At 40.3% G+C, this 21,560-nt stretch overlaps 1 protein-coding gene across 7 annotated transcripts in view; it reads right to left on the bottom strand.

Annotated features, from left to right (window-relative positions):
• The window catches only part of STK33 (serine/threonine kinase 33), a 193,103-nt gene that overhangs the window by 62,573 nt on the left and 108,970 nt on the right, over positions 1–21,560 (bottom strand). For 6 of the 7 annotated variants that reach the window (XM_027563209.1, XM_027563207.1, XM_027563212.1 and 3 more), the window contains one exon: positions 16,462–16,566. The exons of the other annotated variant lie outside the window; for it this stretch is intronic. In XM_027563209.1, the coding sequence (XP_027419010.1) occupies positions 16,462–16,566 (105 nt within the window). The remainder of the gene's footprint in view (positions 1–16,461; positions 16,567–21,560) is intronic. 7 annotated transcript variants of the gene reach the window in all.

Genomic DNA, 21,560 nt, shown 5'->3' on the forward strand with positions numbered 1-21,560 from the left:
TCTAGGCATTTGTGTGAGCTGGGAAGATGGGGAGACAGATCTGACTTTTGTGAATCAAAGGCAAACAGTAGGTAAAAAATAAAATCACAGATGATGGTTTCCTGTGCCTTCGAATTATTCTACATTTGGACTCCCACTTATGTTCCAAAATGAAGGAACAGACCAGACTTGTCCTCCCTCCTGAAACAACCTAAAAAATGGATAAAATAAATGAAATAACAATTTTCAGACATTAGTCATCAGGCAGCACAAGGCAGTGATCCCTGACAGAGGGGAAACCTATGAGACAAGCCCCACGATTATCCTAGCTTACTGTCTAGACAGAGTTTCCAAGCTACAGAGAAGGGAAAGAAAACCCAAGCAGAGCTCAACAGTCTACATGAACTGAGGAGATGGTGCTGAGAGTCCAGGAAGGCCAAGACAACTAAACTCCACAGGCGAGATTGCCAAAGAGGGGAAGGCTGTACACAGAGAAAGCACTATAGATTTGCAGGTGGCTGCCGATCCCACCCTCAACTCTTCAGCAAAGTACTAACTAGCACATACGTATCAAGAATCTAACCAGAGGAAAACAAGATGGTGGAGGAGTAGGTGGACGTGGAGTACATTTCTCTCCACAGATACATCAGGAATACACCTTCAGACACAGAAGTGCATGCAGAACACCAGCTGAGATTGGACAGGAGTACCTGACCAGCGACCCATGTAAAACTCGGTAGAATGAAGGAACCAAGGGGAAAAACAGGAGTGTTAGTAGGACCGGACCTGCCTTTGGCGGGTGGGGGAATTGAAGCAGGGGTCCGATCCCCACATTGGGGCAATTGTCTGAGTCAGAGGAGAAACATTTAAGGCTGAGTGAAACATCTGATCTGTGGCAGCCTAAATGGAATGAGAATCAGACAGTTCTTGCTGCAACCATACCTGCCCTGGACAGGGATGCAGACCCCCTGGAAGGTGCACTGGCTGGGAGATGGAGTTTAAGAATTGTGGAGCAATCCCTGGGTGAGGGCAGCTGTTGACTGTGGAGAGACAGATCAGGGGATGTGAGGGAGGAGACTGTGCTGGAAAATGCCTGCAGAGTAAAGCTGGGCAGCCATGGAAGCAAGGCGATACTGCTGAGTCATGCATAGGGGGTGGAGCCATCACCATAGCCTCTCTTCCCCTACAGGCCAGCACTGGCAGCTGAACAACAGAGGGGCTGGCCCAGCAAATGCCTGAGGCACTGAACTACAGAGTAGGGCCCCACTCAGGATGCCCCTTTAAGTTCCCGACGTGGTGATCTACAGAGTAGGACCCCAACCACGAGGGCCCCTCTATGTGCCTGATGCGTGAACAACAGAGAAGGACCCCAGGCAAGGAAGCCCTCTAAGTGCCTGAACCGGAAGAGGCCTTCTGATTGCCGCCCACAAGAGGCACAAAAAAAGATTCTGATAGGGCTGTAACTGCTGCAGAGGAAGCAGTCCGTGTCCCTGCACACTCGGTGCCTCCAGGGTCCCCCCAAGCCAAGCAGTTGTGTCACCTTCACGCTCAGCTCTCACTGGGGCAGAGCTGCCACAGGCAAAAAATGTCTCGCGCCTATGCATGCAGGGTCGCTTCAGTAATGTCCGACTTTTTGCAACCCTGTAGACTGTGGCTTACCAGGCTTCTCTGTCAGGAAGGTGGGTTCTCCAGGCAAGAATACTGGAGCTATTGGCCAATACTGGTTGCCATAACCTTCTAGAGCACTATATTTCCTGCTGCCCTAGCCACCAACTCCCCTGAGTACCTGGTGCTGCCAGAATCCTTGCGATGCTGCAGGGAGCTGCACCATCTCCACATGTGGCCCTCACAGGGGCAAACCCAAGTCCTCCAGGGCAGCCTCAGGAGCAAACCCCAGTGGATGGCCCATATGCAGAGGTGGAAATAAAACCACAATTGAAACTAAGAAAGAAGACCCAAAGCTTTCCCACCAGCTGTACAAGCTACAGATTAAATCCACATGATCAACTAGACAGACTGTCTCTATGGAATATATAAAAGGTCATTGAGAGCTCCCACAAAAGAAAACACACCAGTTCTGATAGCTGTGGACATTGGAGGCAAGAACAGAGGAGGAGAACCCAATTAGAATCTGAGCTGCCCCCGCAGCAGGTCCAGAGATCAGCAGTGTTAGAGGGCATCCTAGGGAGGTGAGGTAGACTGTGACTCCCAGCGAGGGAAAGGAATCTGACAGCAGTGACTCAAGAAAAACATTTATTATTCTTATGTTTTGACTTGTTCTGTAGATTCTTCTGGGGTTTTTTTCCTTTTTCCCCCCCTCCTCTGTTGTAGTTGTCGATTTTATTGGCACTATGAAATCTAATTAAGCTTTTGCGCTTTTTCTTTTTATTCTTTTTTTTTTTCTCAGTCACATTTTTTCTTGTTATAAACCTCTGCCTCTACGTTGGGCTTTTGCAGTTCTGGGGAGTTTTCTTCTTTTTTTTTCTTTTCTTTTCTCTTCTTTTAATTTTTTAAACCTATTATTAAAAAAATAGATAAAAAATTTAAAAAAACCTATTATTATTTTTTCTACATTTATTCCTTTGTTTGCTTTTCCTGTTCTTTTCCCCCTGCAGTTAATCTTTAATATATATAAATCTTCTATATCTACCTGTATTTAACTTTGCATATCTATTCTTTCTTTTCGTTCTTTCCTTTCCTCTCAACATATTTGTTAGTTTTATTTTCATTACTTTATTTCCCAGTTGGCACCTTGCTTTAGTTTTGTTTTCCACTTTGTACTTTAGTTAGTTTTGTTCAGGTAGACATAATTTTTGGTTCCCTTTGTTCGCCAGGTCAATCTATTATACTTTACTTTTGTTGGACTGTTTTGATTTTGCTTATGGGTGTATATGTATTTGTGTATATTCAGTCACACTTTTTATTGTTGTTATAAACCTCTGCATCTTTGTCGGGCTTTTGCAGTTCTGTGGGGTTTTCCTTTTTTTTTTTCTTCTGTTTTTTTTTTTTTTTTTCCCTCTCTTTTTTATAATTTTAACTTTTAATTTTTTTAAACCCATTATATTTTTTCTACATTTATTCCTTTGTTTGCCTTTCCTACTGTTCTTTTCCCCTTGCAGTTAATCTTTAATGTATATAAATCTTCTTCATCTACCTCTATTTAACTTTGTATATCTATTCTTTCTTTCTTTTCTTCTTTCCTTTCCTCTCAATATATTTATTAGTTTTGTTTTCATTGCTTTATTCCCCACTTGGCACCTTGCTTTAGTTTTGTTTTCCAGTTTGTGCTTTAGTTAGTTTTGTTCTTAACTGGTAAATATAATTTTTGGTTTCTTTTGTTCACCGGGTCAATCTATTGTATTTTATTTTTGTGGACTGTTTTCACTTTGTTCATGGGTATATATGTATATGTGTATATTTCATTATTTTAATTATTATTTGCCTGAATTTGTAACTGCCATTTGTCTGAGGCTCATCTTTGGTTTCTCATTTTTTGGATATTTGTTTCAATCTCACTTGATGCCATAACAAACCACTTGTGAAACCTTCGCTCCTGACCAGAGATCAAGACCTGAGCCTCTGCAGTGGGAGCACTGACTCCAAGACCCTAGACTACCAGAGAACTAACCCTACTAGCGGGTATCAAATAGTGAGAACTCACACAAAGGAAACCACTGGAATACAAGACCCAGCATCACCGAACCACCAGTAGCACCCTGTGCAGGATACCTCATGTAAACAACAAACAAAACAAAAATACAAACCCATAAATCAGCAGACAGGATTACCACCTCACTCAGCCTTGCCCATTAGAGGAAAAACAAACAAGCAAAAACTTAGCACAAATCTGATCCTATAGGAAGCTTACACAAACCACTGGACCAACCTTAAGTGTTCGTGTTAGTTGCTCAGACATGCCCGACTCTTTGCGACCCCATGGACTACAGCCCACCAGGCTCCTCTGTCCATGAGATTTTCCAGGCAAGGATAGTGGAGTGGGTTGTCATTTCTTTCTCCAGGGGATCTTCCCAACCCAGGGATCGAACCTGGATTTCCTGCACTGCAGGGAGATTCTTTACCGACTGAACTACAAGGGAAGCCCCTTAAAAGGGCAGAAACCAAAAGGAAGAAAGAATTCAATCTTGAAGCCTGGGAAAAAGAGAACTCAAACACAATAAGTTAAAAAATAATAATAATGATGAAAAGGAAATACTAAGGACTTCCCTGTAGCTCAAACGGTAAAGAATCTGCCTGCAATGCAGGAGAACAAGGTTCGATTCCTGGGTCAGGAAGATCCTGCCTTGCGGGCTACAGTTCATGGGGTTGCAAAGAGTCAGACACGACTGAGTGACTAACACACACACACAGAGAAATACTACCCAAATGAAGGAACAAACTAGAAACACAGAAGTCCAAATAAATGAAGAGGAAAGAAGCAACCTACCTGAAAAAGAATTCAGAATAATGATAGTAAATATGATAAAAATCGTTGAAAATAAAATGGAGACAATGCAAGAATTAATTAACAAAGACCTAGAAGAATTAAAGAATAAACATGCAGAGACAAACAACCAATTACTGAAATTAACAATACTCTATGGGACTAACAGGAAAACTTGGCCTTGGAGCACAGAATGAAGCAGGGCAAAGGCTAGTAGAGTTTTGCCAAGAGAACACACTGGTCATAGCAAACACTCTCTTCCAACAACATAAGAGAAGAGTCTACACATGGACATCACCCAGTGGTCAACACTGAAATCAGATTGATTATATTCTTTGCAGCCAAAGATGGAGAAGCTCTATACAGTCAGCAAAAATAAGACTGGGAGCTGACTGTGGCTCAGATCATAACTCCTTATGGCCAAATCCAGACTTAAATTGAAGAAAGTAGGGAAAACCACTAGACCATTCAGGTATGACCTAAATCAAATCCCTTATGATTATACAGTGGAAGTGAGAAATAGATTTAAGGGATAAGATCTGATAGACAGAGTGCCTGAAGAACTATGGACAGAGGTTCGTGACATTGTACAGGAGACAGGGATCAAACCCATCCCCAAGGAAAAAAATGCAAAAAAGCAATCTGGCTGTCTGAGGAGGCCTTACAAATAACAGTGAAAATAAGAGAAGCGAAAAGCAAAGGAGAAAAGGAAAGATATAAACATCTGAATACAGAGTTCCAAAGAATAGCAAGGAGAGATAAGAAAGCCCTGCTCAGTGATCAATGCAAAGAAATAGAGGAAAACAATAGAATGGGAAAGACTAGATCTCTTTAAGAAAATTAGAGATGCCAAGGGAACATTTCATGCAAAGATGGGCTCGATAAAGGACAGAAATGGTATGGACCTAACAGAAGCAGAAGATATTAAGAAGAGGTGGCAAGAATACACAGAAGAACTGTATAAAAAAAGATCTTCATGACCAAGATAATCACGATAGTATGATCACTCACCTAGAGCCAGACATCCTGGAATGTGAAGTCAAGTGGGCCTTAGAAAGCATCACTATGAACAAAGCTAATGGAGATGATGGAATTCCAGTTGAGCTATTTCAAATCCTGGAAGATGATGCTGTGAAAGTGCTACACTCAATATGCCAGCAAATTTGGAAAACTCAGCAGTGGCCATAGGACTGGAAAAGGTCAGTTTTCATTCCAATCCCAAAGAAAGACAATGCCAAAGAATGCTCAAACTATCGCACAATTGCACTCATCTCACATGCTAGTAAAGTAATGCTCAAAATTCTCCAAGCCAGGCTTCAGCAATATGTGAACTGTGAACTTCCAGATGTTCAAGCTGGCGTTAGGAAAGACAAAGGAACCAGAGATCAAATTGCCAACATCTGCTGGATCATCTAAAAAGCAAGAGAGTTCCAGAAAAACATCTATTTCTGCTTTATTGACTATGCCAAAGCCTTTGACTGTGTGGATCACAATAAACTGTGGAAAATGCTGAAAGAGATGGGAATACCAGACCACCTGACCTGCCTCTTGAGAAACCTATATGCAGGTCAGGAAGCAACAGTTAGAACTGGACATGGAACAACAGACTGGTTCCAAATAGGAAAAGGAGCATGTGAAGGCTGTATATTGTCACCCTGCTTATTTAACTTATATGCAGAGTACATCATGAGAAACACTGGGCTGGAAGAAGCACAAGCTGGAATCAAGATTGCTGGGAGAAATACCAATAACCTCAGATATGCAGATGACACCACCCTTATGGCAGAAAGTGAAGAGGAACTAAAAAGTCTCTTGATGAAAGTGAAAGTGGAGAGTGAAAAAGTTGGCTTAAAGCTCAACATTCAGAAAACTAAGATCATGGTATCTGGTCCTATCACTTCATGGGAAATAGATGGGGAAACAGTGGAAACAGTGTCAGACTTTATTTTTTTGGGCTCCAAAATCACTGCAGATGGTGATTGCAGCCATGAAATGAAAAGACGCTTACTCCTTGGAAGGAAAGTTATGACCAACCTCGATAGCATATTGAAAAGCAGAGATATTACTTTGCCAACAAAGGTCTGTCTAGTCAAGGTTATGGTTTTTCTGGTGGTCATGTATGGATGTGAGAGTTGGACTGTGAAGAAAGCTGAGCACCAAAGAATTGATGCTTTTGACCTGTGGTGTTGGAGAAGACTCTTGAGAGTCCCTTGGACTGCAAGGAGATCCAACCAGTCCATCCTAAAGGAGATCAGTCCTGGATGTTTATTGGAAGGACTGATGCTGAAGCTGAAACTCCAATACTTTGGCCACCTCATGCAAATAATTGACTCATTGGAAAAGACCCTGATGTTGGGAGGGACTGGGGGCAGGAGGAGAAGGGGACGACAGAGGATGAGATGGCTGGATGGCATCACTGACTCAATGGACATGAGTTTGAGTGAACTCCAGGAGTTGGTGATGGACAGGGAGGTCTGGCATGCTGAGATTCATAGGGTCAGAAAGAGTCAGACACAACTGAACAACTGAACTGAACTGAGAAGGAATCAATAGCAGAATCTGAAGCAGAAGAACGAATCAGTGAGCTGGAAGATAAAATGGTGGAAATAACTTCTGAGGAGCAGAATAAAATGACAAGAATGAAAAGAACTGAGGATAGTCTCAGAGACCTTTGGGACAATATCAAATACAGCAATATTCAAATTATAGGGGTCCCAGAAGAAGAACAGAGAAGGCAATGGCACCCCACTCTAGTACTCTTGCCTGGAAAATCCCATGGACAGAGGAGCCTGGTGGGCTGCAGTCCATGGGGTCGCTAAGAGTCGGACACGACGGAGCGACTTTGCTTTCACTTTTCACTTTCATGCATTGGAGAAGGAAATGGCAACCCACTCCAGTGTTCCTGCCTGGAGAATCCCAGGGACAGGGGAGCCTGGTGGGCTGCTGTCTATAGGGTCGCACAGAGTCGGATACGACTGAAGTGACTTTGCAGCAGCAGAAGAAGCAGAGAAAAATAAAGGGTATGAGAAAATTATTGAAGAGATTATAATTGAAAATCTCCCCAACATGGAAAAGGAAATAGCCAATCAAGTCCAAGAAGCACAAAGAGTCCCATACAGGATAAACCCAAGGAGAAACATGCCAAGACACATACTAATCAAATTAACAAAGACTAAACACAAAGAAGGAATATTAAAAGCAGCAAGGGAAAAGCAAAAAGTAACATACAAAGGAAACCCCATATGCTTAATAGCTGATCTTTTCAGCAGAAACTCTGCAGGCCAGAAGGGAATGGCAGGATATATTTAAAATACTGAAAGGGAAAAATCTACATCCAAGGTTACTGTACCCCGCAAGGATCTCATTCAAAATTGATGGAGAAATAAAAAGCTTTTCAGACAAGCAAAAGTTAAGAGAACTCAGTACCACCAAACCAGCTTTATAAAAAACATTAAATGGACTTATATAGTCAAGAAATACAAAAGAAGAAAAAAGATCTACAAAATCACCCCCAAACAATTAAGAAAATGCAATACGAACATATATATCAATAATTACTTTAAATGTAAATAGATTAAATGCTCCAACCAAAAGACACAGACTGGCTGAATGAATACAAAAACAAGAACCATATATATGCTGTCTACAAGAAACCCACTTTAGCCCTCAAGACACATAAGGACTGAAAATGTGAGGATGGAAAAATATATTTCATGCAAATAGGAAGCAAAAGAAAGCTGGAGTAGCAATCCTCATATCAGACAAAATAGACCTTAAAATAAAGAAGATTACAAGAGATAAGGAAGAACACTACATAATGATCAAGGGATCAATCCAAGAGGAAGACATAACAATTGTAAATATCTATGCATCCAACATAGGAGCACCTCAATACATAAGACAAACACATAAAAGGAGAAATTGACAGTAACACAATAACAGTAGGAGACTTTAACACCCCACTTACACCAATGGACAGATCATCAAAACAGAAAATTAATAAGGAAACACAAGTCTTTTTTTTTTTTTTTAATTTTAATTGGAGGCTAATTACATTACAATTTTGTAGTTTTTTTTTTCCATACATTGACATGAATCAGCCATGGGTTTACATGTGTTCCCCATCCTGAACCCCCCTCCCACCTCCCTCCCCATCCCATCCCTTAGGTCATCCCAGTGCACCAGCCCTGAGCACCCCGTCTCGTGCATCGAACCTGGACTGGCGATCTGTTTCACATATGATCATATACACATTTCAATGCTATTCTCTCAGATCATCCCACCCTTGCCTTCTCCCACAGAGTCAAAAAAAACTGTTCTATACATCTGTGTCTCTTTTGCTGTCTTGCATATAGGGTTATCGATAACCATTTTTCTAAATTCCATATATATGCATTAGTATGGCATCTGGTCCCATCACTTCATGGGAAATAGATGGGGAAACAGTGGAAACAGTGTCAGACTTTATTTTGGGGGGCTCCAAAATCACTGCAGATAGTGATTGCAGCCATGAAATTAAAAGACGCTTACTCCTTGGAAGGAAAGTTATGACCAACCTAGATAGCATATTCAAAAAACAGAGACATTACTTTGCCAACAAAGGTCCGTCTAGTCAAGGCTATGGTTTTTCCAGTAGTCGTATATGGATGTGAGAGTTGGACTGTGAAGAAAGCTGAGTGCTGAAGAATTGATGCTTTTGAACTGTGGTGTTGGAGAGGACTCTAGAGAGTCCCTTGGACTGCAAGGAGATCCAACCAGTCCATTATAAAGATCAGTCCTGGGTGTTCTTTGGAAGGAATGATGCTAAAGCTGAAACTCCAGTCCTTTGGCCACCTCATGCAAAGAGTTGACTCATTGGAAAAGACTCTGATGCTGGGAGGGATGGGGGGCAGGAGGAGAAGGGGACGACAGAGGATGAGATGGCTGGATGGCATCACTGACTCGATGGACATGAGTCTGAGTGAACTCTGGGAGTTGGTGATGGACAGGGAGGCCTGGTGTGCTCCAATTCATGGGGTCGCAGAGTCGGACACGACTGAGCAACTGAACTGAACTGAACTGAATACTGTATTGGTGTTTTTCTTTCTGACTTACTTCACTCTTACTTCCAGTTTCATCCACCTCATTAGAACTGATTCAAATGTGTTCTTTTTAATGGCTGAGCAATATTCCATTGTGTATATGTACCACACTTTTCTTATCCATTTGTCTGTGATAGACATCTAGGTTGCTTCCATGTCCTGGCTATTATAAACAGTGCTGCGATGAACATTGGGGTACACGTGTCTCTTTCAATTCTGGTTTCCTCAGTGTGTATGCCCAGCAGTGGGATTGCTGGGTCATTTGGCAGTTCTATTTCAAGCTTTTTAAGAAATCTCCACACTGTTCTCCATAGTGGTTGTACTAGTTTGCATTCCCACCAACAGTGTAAGAGGGTTCCCTTTTCTCCACACCCTCTCCAGCATTTATTCTTTGTAGATTTTTGGATCGCAGCCATTCTGACCGGCATGAGATGGTACTTCATTGTGGTGTTGATTTGCATTTCTCTGATAATGAGTGATGTTGAGCATCTTTTCATGTGTTTGTTAGCCATCTGTATGTCTTCTTTGGAGAAATGTCTGTTTAATTCTTTGGCCCAACTTTTGATTGGGTCATTTATTTTTCTGGAATTGAGCTACAGGAGTTGCTTGTGTATTTTTGAGATTAATTCTTTGTCAGTTGCTTCGTTTGCTATTATTTTCTCCCATTCTGAAGGCTTATAGTTTCCTTCATTATGCAAAAGCTTTTAAGTTTAATTAGGTCCCATTTATGTATTTTTGCTTTTATTTCCATTACTCTGGGAGGTGGGTCATAGAGGATCCTACTGTGATTTATGTCGGACAGTGTTTTGCCTATGTTTTCCTAGAGGAGTTTTATAGTTTCTGGTCTTATGTTTAGATCTTTAATCCATTTTGAGTTTATTTTTGTGTATGGTGTTAGAAAGTGTTATAGTTTCATTCTTTTACAAGTGGTTGACCAGTTTTCCCAGGAAACACAAGTCTTAGATGATACATTAGATGAGATGGATCTCATTGATACCTTCAGGACATTCCATCCAAATGCAGAAGAATACACGTTCTTCTCAGGTGCACATGGAACATTCTCCAGGATAGACCGCATCCTGGGTCACAAATCAAGCCTCAGTAAATTTAAGAAAATTGAAATCATATCAAGCATCTTCTCCAACCACAACACTATGAGACTAGATATCAACTACAAGAAAAAAACTGTAAGAAACACAAACACATGGAGATTAAACAACATATTTCTAAATAACCAACAGATTACTGGAGAAATCAAAAGGAAAATCAAAAAATTTCTAGAAACAAATGACAATGAAAACACAACAACTCAAAATCTACGGGATGCAGCAAAAGCAGTCCTAAGAGGGAAGGTTATAGCAATACAGTCCTACCTCAAGAAACAAGAAAAACATCAATAGACAACCTAACTTTATATCTAAAACAAGTGGAAAAAAGTAAACAAAAAAAAAACTCCTAAATTAGTAGAAAGAAAGAAATCATAAAAATCCAAGCAGAAATAAATGAAAAAGAAATGAAAGAAACAATGGTAAAGATTAATGAAACTAAAAGCTGGTTCTTTGTGAAGATAAACAAAATTGACAAACCTTTAGCCAGACTCATCAAGAAAAAAAGAAGAATCAAATCAACAAAATTAGAAGTGAAAAAGGAGAGGTTACAACAGACAATGCAGAAATACAAAGGATTATAAGAGACTATTATGAACAACTATATGGCAATAAAATGGATAACCTGGAAGACATGGACAGATTCTTAGAAAAGTTCAACCCTCTAAGACTGAACCAGGAAGAAATAGAAATTATGAACAACCCAATTACAAGCACTGAAACTGAAGCTGTGATCAAAATCTCCCCAAAAAAACAAAAGCCCAGAACCAGATGGCTTCACATGAGAATTCTATCAAACATTTAGAGAGGAGCTAACGCCTATCCTTCTAAAACTCTTTGAAAAAGTTGCAGAGGAAGGAACACTTCCAAACTCATTCTACGAGGCCACCATTACCCTGATACCAAAACCAGACAAAGACAACACAAAAAAAGAAACCTACTGGCCAATATCACTGATGAACACAGGTGCAAAAATCCTCAACAAAATTTTAGCAAACAGAATTCAGCAACACATCTAAAAGCTCATACACCATGATCAAGTTGGGTTTATTCCAGGGATACAAGGATTCTTCAATATACGCAAATCAATCAGTATGATACACCATATTAACAAATTAAAAGATAAAAACCATAGGATAATCTCAATAGATGAAGAAAAAGCCTTGGACAAAATTCAGCACCCATTATGTTTAAAACTCTTCAAAAAATGGGTATAGAAGGAACCTACCTCAACATAGTAAAGGCCATATATGATAAGCCTACAGCAAACATTATTCTCAGTGGTGAAAAGCTGAAAGCATCCCCCTAAGAGCAGGAACAAGACAGGGTGTCCACTTTTGCCACTGTTATTCAACATAGTTCTGGAAGCCCTAGCTACAGCAACCAGAGAGGAAAAAGAAATAAAAGGAATCCAACCAGAAAAGAAGAAGTAAAGCTCTCACTGTTTGCAGATGACAAGATACTGTACATGGAAAACCCTAAAGATAGTATCAGAAAATTACTGGAGCTAATCAGTTAATTTAGCAAAATTTACAGGATACAAAATCAATACATAGAAATCACTTGCATTTCTATAAACTAACAATGAAAAATCAGAAAGAGAAATTAAGGAATCAATCTCATGTACCACTGCAACAAAAAGAATTAAACATCTAGGAATAAACTTACCTACGGAGACAAAAGAACTGAACACAGAAGATTATAAGACACTGATGAAAGAAATAAAAGATGACATAAACAGATGGAGAGATATTCCATGTTCCTGGCTAGGAAGAATCAATATTGTGAAAACGGCTATACTATCAAATGCAACCTACAGATTCAATGTGATCCCTATCAAATTACCAATGGTATTTTTCATAGAACTAGAACAAAAAATTTCATAATTCATATGGAAACACAAAAGACCCCAAATAGTGAAAGCAGTCTTGAGAAAGAATGGAATTGGAGGAATCAACCTTCCTGACTTCAGCTACAATCATCAAGACAGTATGGTACCGGCACAAAAACAGAAATATAGACCAATGGAACAAGATAGAAAGCCCAGAAATAAACCCATGCACCTCTGGGTACCTTATTTTTGACAAAAGAGGCAAGAATATACAATGGGGCAAAGACAGCCTCTTCAATAAATGGTGCTGGGAAAACTGGACAGCTACATGTAAAAGAATGAAATTAGAACACTTCCTAATACCATACACAAAGATAAGCTCAAAATGGATTAAAGACATAAACATAAGACCAGAAACTATGAAACTCTTAGAGGAAAACATAGGTAGAACACTCAATGACATAAATCAAAGCAAGATCCTCTACGACCGACCTCCTAGAGTAACAGAAATAAAAACAAAAGTAAATAAGCAGGCTTGATTAAACTTAAAAGCTTTTGCACAGCAAAGGAAACTATAAGCAAGGTAAAAAGACAACCCTCAGAATGGGAGAAAATAATAGCAAACGAAACAAGTGACAAAGGATTAATTTCCAAAATATACAAGCAGAACATACAACTCAATGCCAGAAAAACAAACAACAAAAAGTGGGAAAAAGACCTAAATAGACATTTCTCCAAAGAAGACACACAAATGGCTAACAAACACATGAAAAGATGCTCAACATCACTCATTATTAGAGAAATACAAATCAAAACTACAATGAGAGATCACCTCACACTGGTCAGAATGGCCATCATCAAAAAGTCTACAAACAATAAATGCTGGAGAGGGTGTGGAGAAAAGGGAATGCTCCTATACTGTTGGTGGGAATGTAAATTGATACATCCACTATGGAAAACGGTATGGAGATTCGTTAAAAAACTAGAAATAAAACCACCATATGACCCAGCAATCCCACTCCTGGGCATATACCCTGAGGAAACCAAAACCGAAAAAGACATATGTATCCCCTTGTTCTTTGCAGCACTATTTACAATAGCTAGGACATGCAGACAACCTAGATGTTCATCAACAGATGAATGGATAAAGAAGTTGTGGTACATATACACATGGAATATTACTCAACCATAAAAAGGAACACATCTGAGTCAGTTTTGATAAGGTGGATGAACCTAGAACCTATTACACAGAGTGAAGTGAGTCAGAAAGAGAAAGGTAAATATCATATTCTAATGCACATATACGGAATCTAGAAAAATGGTACTGAAGAATTTATTTACAGGGCAGCAATGGAGAAACAGCCAATAGACTTATGGACATGGGGAGCGGGGAGGAGAGGGATGAGATGCATGGAAAGAGTATCATGGAAACTTACATCAGCATATGTAAAATAGATAGCCAATGGGAATTTGCTGTATGGCTCAGGAAATTCAAACAGGGGCTCTGTATCAACCTAGAGGGGTGGGATGGGGAGATGGGAGGGAGGTTCCAAAGGGAGGGGATATTTCCCTGGAGAAGGAAATGGCAACCCACTCCAGTATTCTTGCCTGGAGAATCCCATGGATGGAGGAGCCTGGTGGGGTACAGTCCACAGGGTCACAAAGAGTCAGACACAACTGAGTGACTTCACTTTCACTTTCACTTTCATGGCTGATTCATGCTGAGGTTTGACAAAAAGCAACAAAAACTCTGTAAAGCAAGTATCCTTCAATAAAAAGTTAATTAAAAAAAAAAAGAATCTACCCAAAGCTGGGGAAAGTACCATGCAAAAATATCAGAGGGAACAACGACTGAAGCCTCCACAAGGCCAGGAAGAGTTCCTATTTCCACTAGCCAGTGTGGAAAATCTCATAATTCATGGGACACTGGGCAGAGTACTTAGAAGGGTCTTACCTCATTACTTAGGGAAAAATTAGCCCAGACCAAAGGCTCTGTGGTGCCACCAAACAGTTTAAATTAAGCTTCAAAAGTATCAAACTATTTCTAAATAACTCTGTCTTGAATAAAGCTCAAGAATAGCTGTAAGAATATAAAAGATTAGCCAGCATCCAATCAAAAATGAACAGGCATAAAAAGAAGCAGGAAAATACAACTCATAATGAAATGGGGGAAATCAATCACTTAAAATGGACCTAAAAATGGCACACATGATATAATTAATAGAAAAGGGCAGTAAAAGTTATTATAACTATATTTAAAGAAGAAGGAGGAAATAGTGAGCACATTATGTAGAAACATGGAAGATACAAAAATGACCCAAATCAAATTTCCACTAGAAAGTATAAACAGCATATATGATGTTACAGAAAAAAAGGTTATAGAATCTGACAATATCACAATAGAAACTCTACTAAATTCAATAAGGAGAGAACAAAGATTGAAAAAAAATGAATAGAGAATCAGTAAGCTTTGGAAAATATCAAACAATCTCATGTGTACTTGAAAGCCCTTCAAGGCAAAAAAAAATAATGGCCAAAATGTTCCTAAATTTTATGAAAACCATAAACTCACAGATCCAAGAAGCTCCATGAACCCCAAGCCAAGAAACATGAACACAGCTACACTAAGGCACAACACAATCAAACTAGTTAAAACCAGTGATAAAGGGCAAAACTATTCTAAGAAGATGTGAGGATAAAATAAGTCACAACTCTAAGACTAAAAAACCAGAGAAGGCTTTTGGCATCATTGCCATTTATGACCTCCTGTAAAGGTAACTGTCATCTCTAATAGTTATCAAGCACTCCTAATGAATCAAGCACAATGCATAACCCAAATTGACTACTGCTGCCTTAGAAACTGGCAAAGGAAACAAAGAACAATAGCTAACATTCAATGAGACATATGCTTTATACTCATTTTCCCACTTAATCCCTCCACAACTAAATGTGGTTGATACTATTAACCCTGAATATTCATTGGAAGGACTGATGCTGAAGCTGAAGCTCCATTACTTTGGCCACCTGATGTGAAGAGCCAACTCACTGAAAAAGGCCCTGATCCTGGGAAAGACTGAAGGCAGGAGGAGAAGGGGGCAACACAGGATGAGACAGTTGAATGGCACCACCAACTCAATGGACGTGACTTTGAGCAAACTCCAGGAAATAGTGAAGGAGAGGCAAGCCTGGCATGCTGCAGTCCATGAGGTTTCAAAGAGTTGGACATGACTTAACTGAAAAACAACTATCGTTAAACCTATCTTACAGATGAGGAAACTCAATTAGAGAGGTTGAGTAATTTGTCCATGGTCTCACAACTAAAAAGTGGTAGATCCAGGATTAAATTGTACAGGCACTCTGACCTAACACACCTAACCGCTATATCATACCACCTCCTAGCAGAGAAACACCCAAGCTCATGGGCAATAAACAACTTTTGCAGAATGGCAAACAACCATACCAACTCTACTATGAACTTAACCTTGCCGAATTATGACACTATTCCAAGGGACTCTAATACAGAGCCAAGGGCCATAGCAAAAAGGAAAGCCACTTCTAAGGAAGCTCTGATCACTCTGGGTTATATCTGAAGTTGTTTCATTTTTTCCCCAACATGCCACCAGAAATATCACTGAAGATGTCAATCTAATCATCAGACACCTAACTATACAATCAACAATAAAACGTCCTCCAGAATGCTTTTCATCAATCTCCACTAGCAGAGTGGTGTAACAGAGTCATGCCAAAGACATGAGCCACTGTGTCCCAAAGAGACTACTTCTCAAGGAGACGATATTAATTTTGTAAAAATAACAACTTTCAGAATGCAGCACCTGATAAAGCTTTGCCTTTAACTATAGTCTGCCAGGCTCCTCTGTTCATGGAATTCTCCAGGTAAGAATATTGCAATGGGTTGCCATTTGCTTCTCCAGGAGATCTTCCCAACCCAGGGATTGAACCCGGGTCTCCCACATTCCAGACAGATTCTTTACCCTCTGAGCCACCAAGGAAGCCCAGCTTTACCTTAGGTGTCTCAAACACTTGTTCCAAATGTATGATGTGTTCATGTTTCACACTTTTTAGGATGTCCACTTCCCGTTCAAGTAACTTCACAGCAGAGCTTCCAGCCTTAGATGATGAGGAAATACAGATTTCATGTAAGAATTTCATTACCGCAAAAGTTAGAGTTATTTTATATTTTTATAAATATATTTTATTTATAAATATAAAAATATTTATATTTTTTCCTATATTTTTTCAGAAAGTTCCTTTTCCAAAAGATAATATGCAACCTATCTGCATGATAAGATTAATATATACCCTTTCTTTCCTTTGCCCAATTTTAAGAGATAATTCAGCCTCAAATCATATCTGTTTCTTGGACGGTTTCTATAAATTAGCTAACAACATGGTCTCTGTCATATCACAAAATTATTGCAGCTCTTAATATGCTTTTTGGTATTTCCTTCAAAATTATGTTGATCTTTTGATGGTAGCATAATAAAAACAAAATCTACTTTCTAGGGATGTCAATTAGAAAATGGATATAAGGCATCTGTCTCATTAAATGTCAGTTATTGATAAAATGCTTTTATCTTGCTTTGTCTCCATTACATTTATATACATATCAAAAGGAAACAATAGGCAACTGAGATTTTATACTTAGTCCTGCATTATATCACTTCCTAGTCCCCCAGCCTCAAAAATTTGATAGCGAGAGAAAGAGAGAGAATGCACAATGAAGATGGAGATGGAGATGGAGATTTTTGCCTTCAGACCAACCTAACTCCAAATTACCTCCTTAGGTGAAATCCTTAACCATACCTGAGCAGACCGTCAGGTGTGGGTACAAGTAACTGATTGTCTACACCATCATCTAGGATACTCCGGAAGCGCTTTCTCCACCTTTGCCAGCACTACCACCACCCCAATCATCATCCCTTTTGATATCTAAATTACCGTAATCATTCAAGAATAAACACTGTCCTCATTCACATAAAAATATCCCTGAAAGGAATAACAAAGCTCTTACTCCTCCCTCCTTCCTTCTAACCCACCCCCTCCCCCAAAGTTAGAAGAGACACAATAGTTCCTGAAGGACTTGGAAAGAGATTGATCGTAAGGCAAATTTTACCTAGTTAAAATTTTACCTACTGTCATCCCTGCTTCTAAGTATCTTTACCCTTTAAACATTACCATCTCAAGAGTGATAGGAAACTGCCCACTACTGTGCTCCACCCATAGAGGATGAATCGTAGAGGAGAAATAACTTTATAGTTATCAAGAGAAATAGTGACGTCGAGGAATAAATTCCTGTCGAGACTAGACATGGACAGATGTCACAATTTCTCCTAATAATTCATCTCAAGCCTATTCCTACTTCCCACCACAAATGGTTTATCTATATTTAATGCAGTAATATATTGTCCAATTCATATACTGACTATATAATTTTATTTTACTATCTTGTTGTCCTGAAAAGTCTCAGCATCAATATCTATGTGCAAGATTATGAATTCCTAGAGTTGCAAGCAACTGACTATATAACCCTGAAACCTAAGCCTAACCCTATCTGACACCAAAGAAACAAAGGAATTCCCATTTAGTTAATCCTAGGGATTTCTGGAAGGACTCTGGATCTCCCCTTATTAAGATTTAATGTTACTTTATTAAACTTTAGGGGGAAATGATATGTAATTTCCTATAGAAAATTAAAGAATACATATAACCTACTATTTCATTTTGTAAATATAATACCACAGACCCAAGAAAAAAACACCATGGTAATGTTGCCTTTTATTTTTCCTCAAGCACAGAAATTGTTTTCAAGTTGATGAAATGATCAGTTATAAAGTTTGAGGACTTAGATTCTCCCTTAAAGAGAAGCCCACTCCATTCTTCACTCCAGTGCAATCTAAAGTGAGAAATACAGTGGATACAAGGTAAACAGTACAGAAGAGAGCTGGAGAGAAACTGATTCAAATGGAAAGAGCTGGTAGGATGAATAAACAGAGCTGGCTATCAATGAGGAAATAATGAATGAAAGGAAAGGAGAGGATCAGTTCAGTTCAGTAGCTCAGTCGTGTCCGATTCTTTGCGACCCCATGAATCGCAGCACGCCAGGCCTCTCTGTCCATCACCAATTCCCGGAGTTCACCCGAACTCATGTCCATAGAGCCGGTGATGCCATCCAGCCATCTCATCCTCTGTCGTCCCCTTCTCCTCCGGCCCCCAATCCCTCCCAGCATCAGGGTCTTTTCCAATGAGTCAACTCTTCACATGAGGTGGCCAAAGTATTGGAGTTTCAGCTTCAGCATCAGTCCTTCCAATGAACACCCAGGACTGATCTCCTTTAGGATGGACTGGTTGGACAGGGCAAAGTATATCAGAACCACATCAGGAGAGACTATCAGGACCTACTACTCACTAAGAAGACAATGCTAGCCCACAACCCTACATCTACATATACTGATAATCAGCCCTCATCTTCAACTGACTCTGGTAAAAGAAAGAAAGTGAAAGTCACTCAGTCATGCCCCACTCTTTGCAACCCCATGGACTATACAGTCCATGGAATTCTCTAGGCCAGAAGACTGGAGTGAGTAGCCTTTCCCTGGAGTGGGTAGCATATCCCTTGGGTATGGCTGGGTGCAGCAGACTTGGGTATTGCATAAGCCCTCTTGGAGGAGGTGGCCATTAACCCCACCAAAGAGCCGCCAGAACTTACACAGGACTGTAGAAATAGACTCTTGGAGGGCACAAAGAGAACCTTGTGCACACCAGGACCAAGGAAAAAGGGGCAGTGACCCCACAAGAGACTGATCCAGACTTGTCCAGGATGTCCAGGACTCTCTGGCAGAGGCGTGGGTTAGTGGTGGCCTGCTGCAGGGTTGGGGGCACTGAGTGTAGCAGTACATGCACAGGACCTTTTGAAGGAAGTTGCCATTATCTTCATTACCTCCACCATGGTTTGGTGCCAGGTAAATAACAGGGAAGTGAAGTTGGACTGTGAAGAAAGCTGAGTGCCAAAGAATTGATGCTTTTGAACTGTGGTGTTGGAGAAGACTCTTGAGAGTCCCTTGGACTGCAAGGAGATCCAACCAGTCCATTCTGAAGGAGATCAGCCCTGGGATTTCTTTGGAAGGAATGATGCTAAAGCTGAAACTCCAGTACTTTGGCCACCTCATGTGAAGAGTTGACTCATTGGAAAAGACTCTGATGCTGGGAGGGATTGGGGGCAGGAGGAGAAGGGGACGACAGAGGATGAGATGGCTGGATGCCATCACCGACTCTACGGACATGAGTTCGGGTGAACTCCGGGAGTTGGTGATGGACAGGGAGGCCTGGCATGCTGCGATTCATGGGGTTGCAAAGAGTTGGACACAACTGAGCAACTGAACTAAACTGAAATGAACTGAAATAACAGGGAGGGAACACAGCTTCACCCATCAATAGAAAATTGGATTAAAGATTTACTGAGCATGGCCTCACCCATCAGAACAAAACCCAGTTTCCCCCTCAGTCAGTCCCTCCCATCAGGAAGCTTCCATAAGCCTCTTAACCTTCTCCATCAGAGGGCAGACAGACTGAAAACCACAATCACAGAAAACTAACCAATCTGATCACATGGACCACAACCTTGTCTAACTCAGTGAAACTATGAGCCATGCCATGTAGGGTCATCCAAGATGGATTGGTCATTGTGGAGAGTTCTAACAAAATGTGGTCCACTGGAGAAGGGAATGGCAAACCACTTCAGTATTCTTGCCTTGAGAACCCCATGAACAGTATGAAAAGGCAAAAAGATAGGACACTGAAAGATGAACTCCCCAGGTCGGTAGATGCCCAATATGCTACTGGAGGTCAGCAGAGAAATAACTCCAGACAGAATGAAGAGATGGAGCCAAAGCAAAAACAACATCCAGTTGTGGATGTGACTGGTGATGGAAGTAAAGTCTGATGCTGTAAAGAGCAATATTGCATAAGAATCTAGAATGTTAGGTCCATGAATCAAGGCAAATTGGAAGTGGTCAAACAGGAGATGGCAAGAGTAAACAGTGACATTTTAAGAATCAGTGAACTAAAATGGACTGGAATGGATGAATTCAACTCAGGTGACCATTATATCTACTTCTGTGGGCAAGAATGCCTTAGAAGAAATGGAGTAGCCATCATAGTCAACAAGAGAGTCCAAAATGCAGTACTTGGATGCAATCTCAAAAATGACAGAATGATCTCTGTTCGTTTCCAAGGCAAACCATTCAATATCACGGTAATCCAAGTCTATGCCCTGACCAGTAACGCTGAAGTTGAATGATTCTATGAAGACCTTTTTAGAACTAACACCCAAAAAAGATGTCCCTTTCCTTATAGGGGACTGGAATGCAAAAGCAGGAAATCAAGAAACACCTGTAGTAACAGGCAAATTTGGCCTTGGAGTACAGAATGAAGCAGAGCAAAGGTTAATAGAGTTTTGCCAAGAGAACACACTAGTCATAGCAAACACCCTCTTCCAACAACACAAGAGAAGACTCTACACCTGGACATCACCAGATGGTCAATACCGAAATCAGATTGATTATAGTCTTTGCAGCCAAAGATGGAGAAGCTCTCTACAGTCAGCAAAAACAAGACTGGGAGCTGACTGGGGCTCAGATCATGAACTCCTTATTGCCAAATTCAGACTTCAATTCAAGCAAGTAGGGAAAACCACTAGACCATTCAGGTATGACCTAAATCAAATCCCTTACAATTATACAGTGGAAGTGAGAAATAGACTCAAGGATTAGAACTGATAGTGCCTGAAGAACTATGGACAGAGGTTCATGACATTGTACAGGAGGCAGGGATGAAGACCATCCGCATGGAAAAGAAATGCAAAAAAGCAAAATGGCTGTCTGAGTAGGCCTTACAAATGGCTGTGAAAAGAAGAGAAGTGAAAAGCAACGGAGAAAAGGAAAGATATAAGCATCTGAATGCAGAGTTCCAAAGAATAGCAAGGAGAGATAAGAAAGCTTTCCTCAGTGATCAGTGCAAAGAAATGAGAAGAAAACAACAGAATGGGAAAGACTAGAGATCTCTTCAAGAAAATCAGAGATACCAAGGGAACATTTCATGCAAAG

Source organism: Bos indicus x Bos taurus, chromosome 15 (genome assembly GCF_003369695.1).
Source record: "Bos indicus x Bos taurus breed Angus x Brahman F1 hybrid chromosome 15, Bos_hybrid_MaternalHap_v2.0, whole genome shotgun sequence".
Lineage (NCBI taxonomy): Eukaryota > Metazoa > Chordata > Mammalia > Artiodactyla > Bovidae > Bos > Bos indicus x Bos taurus.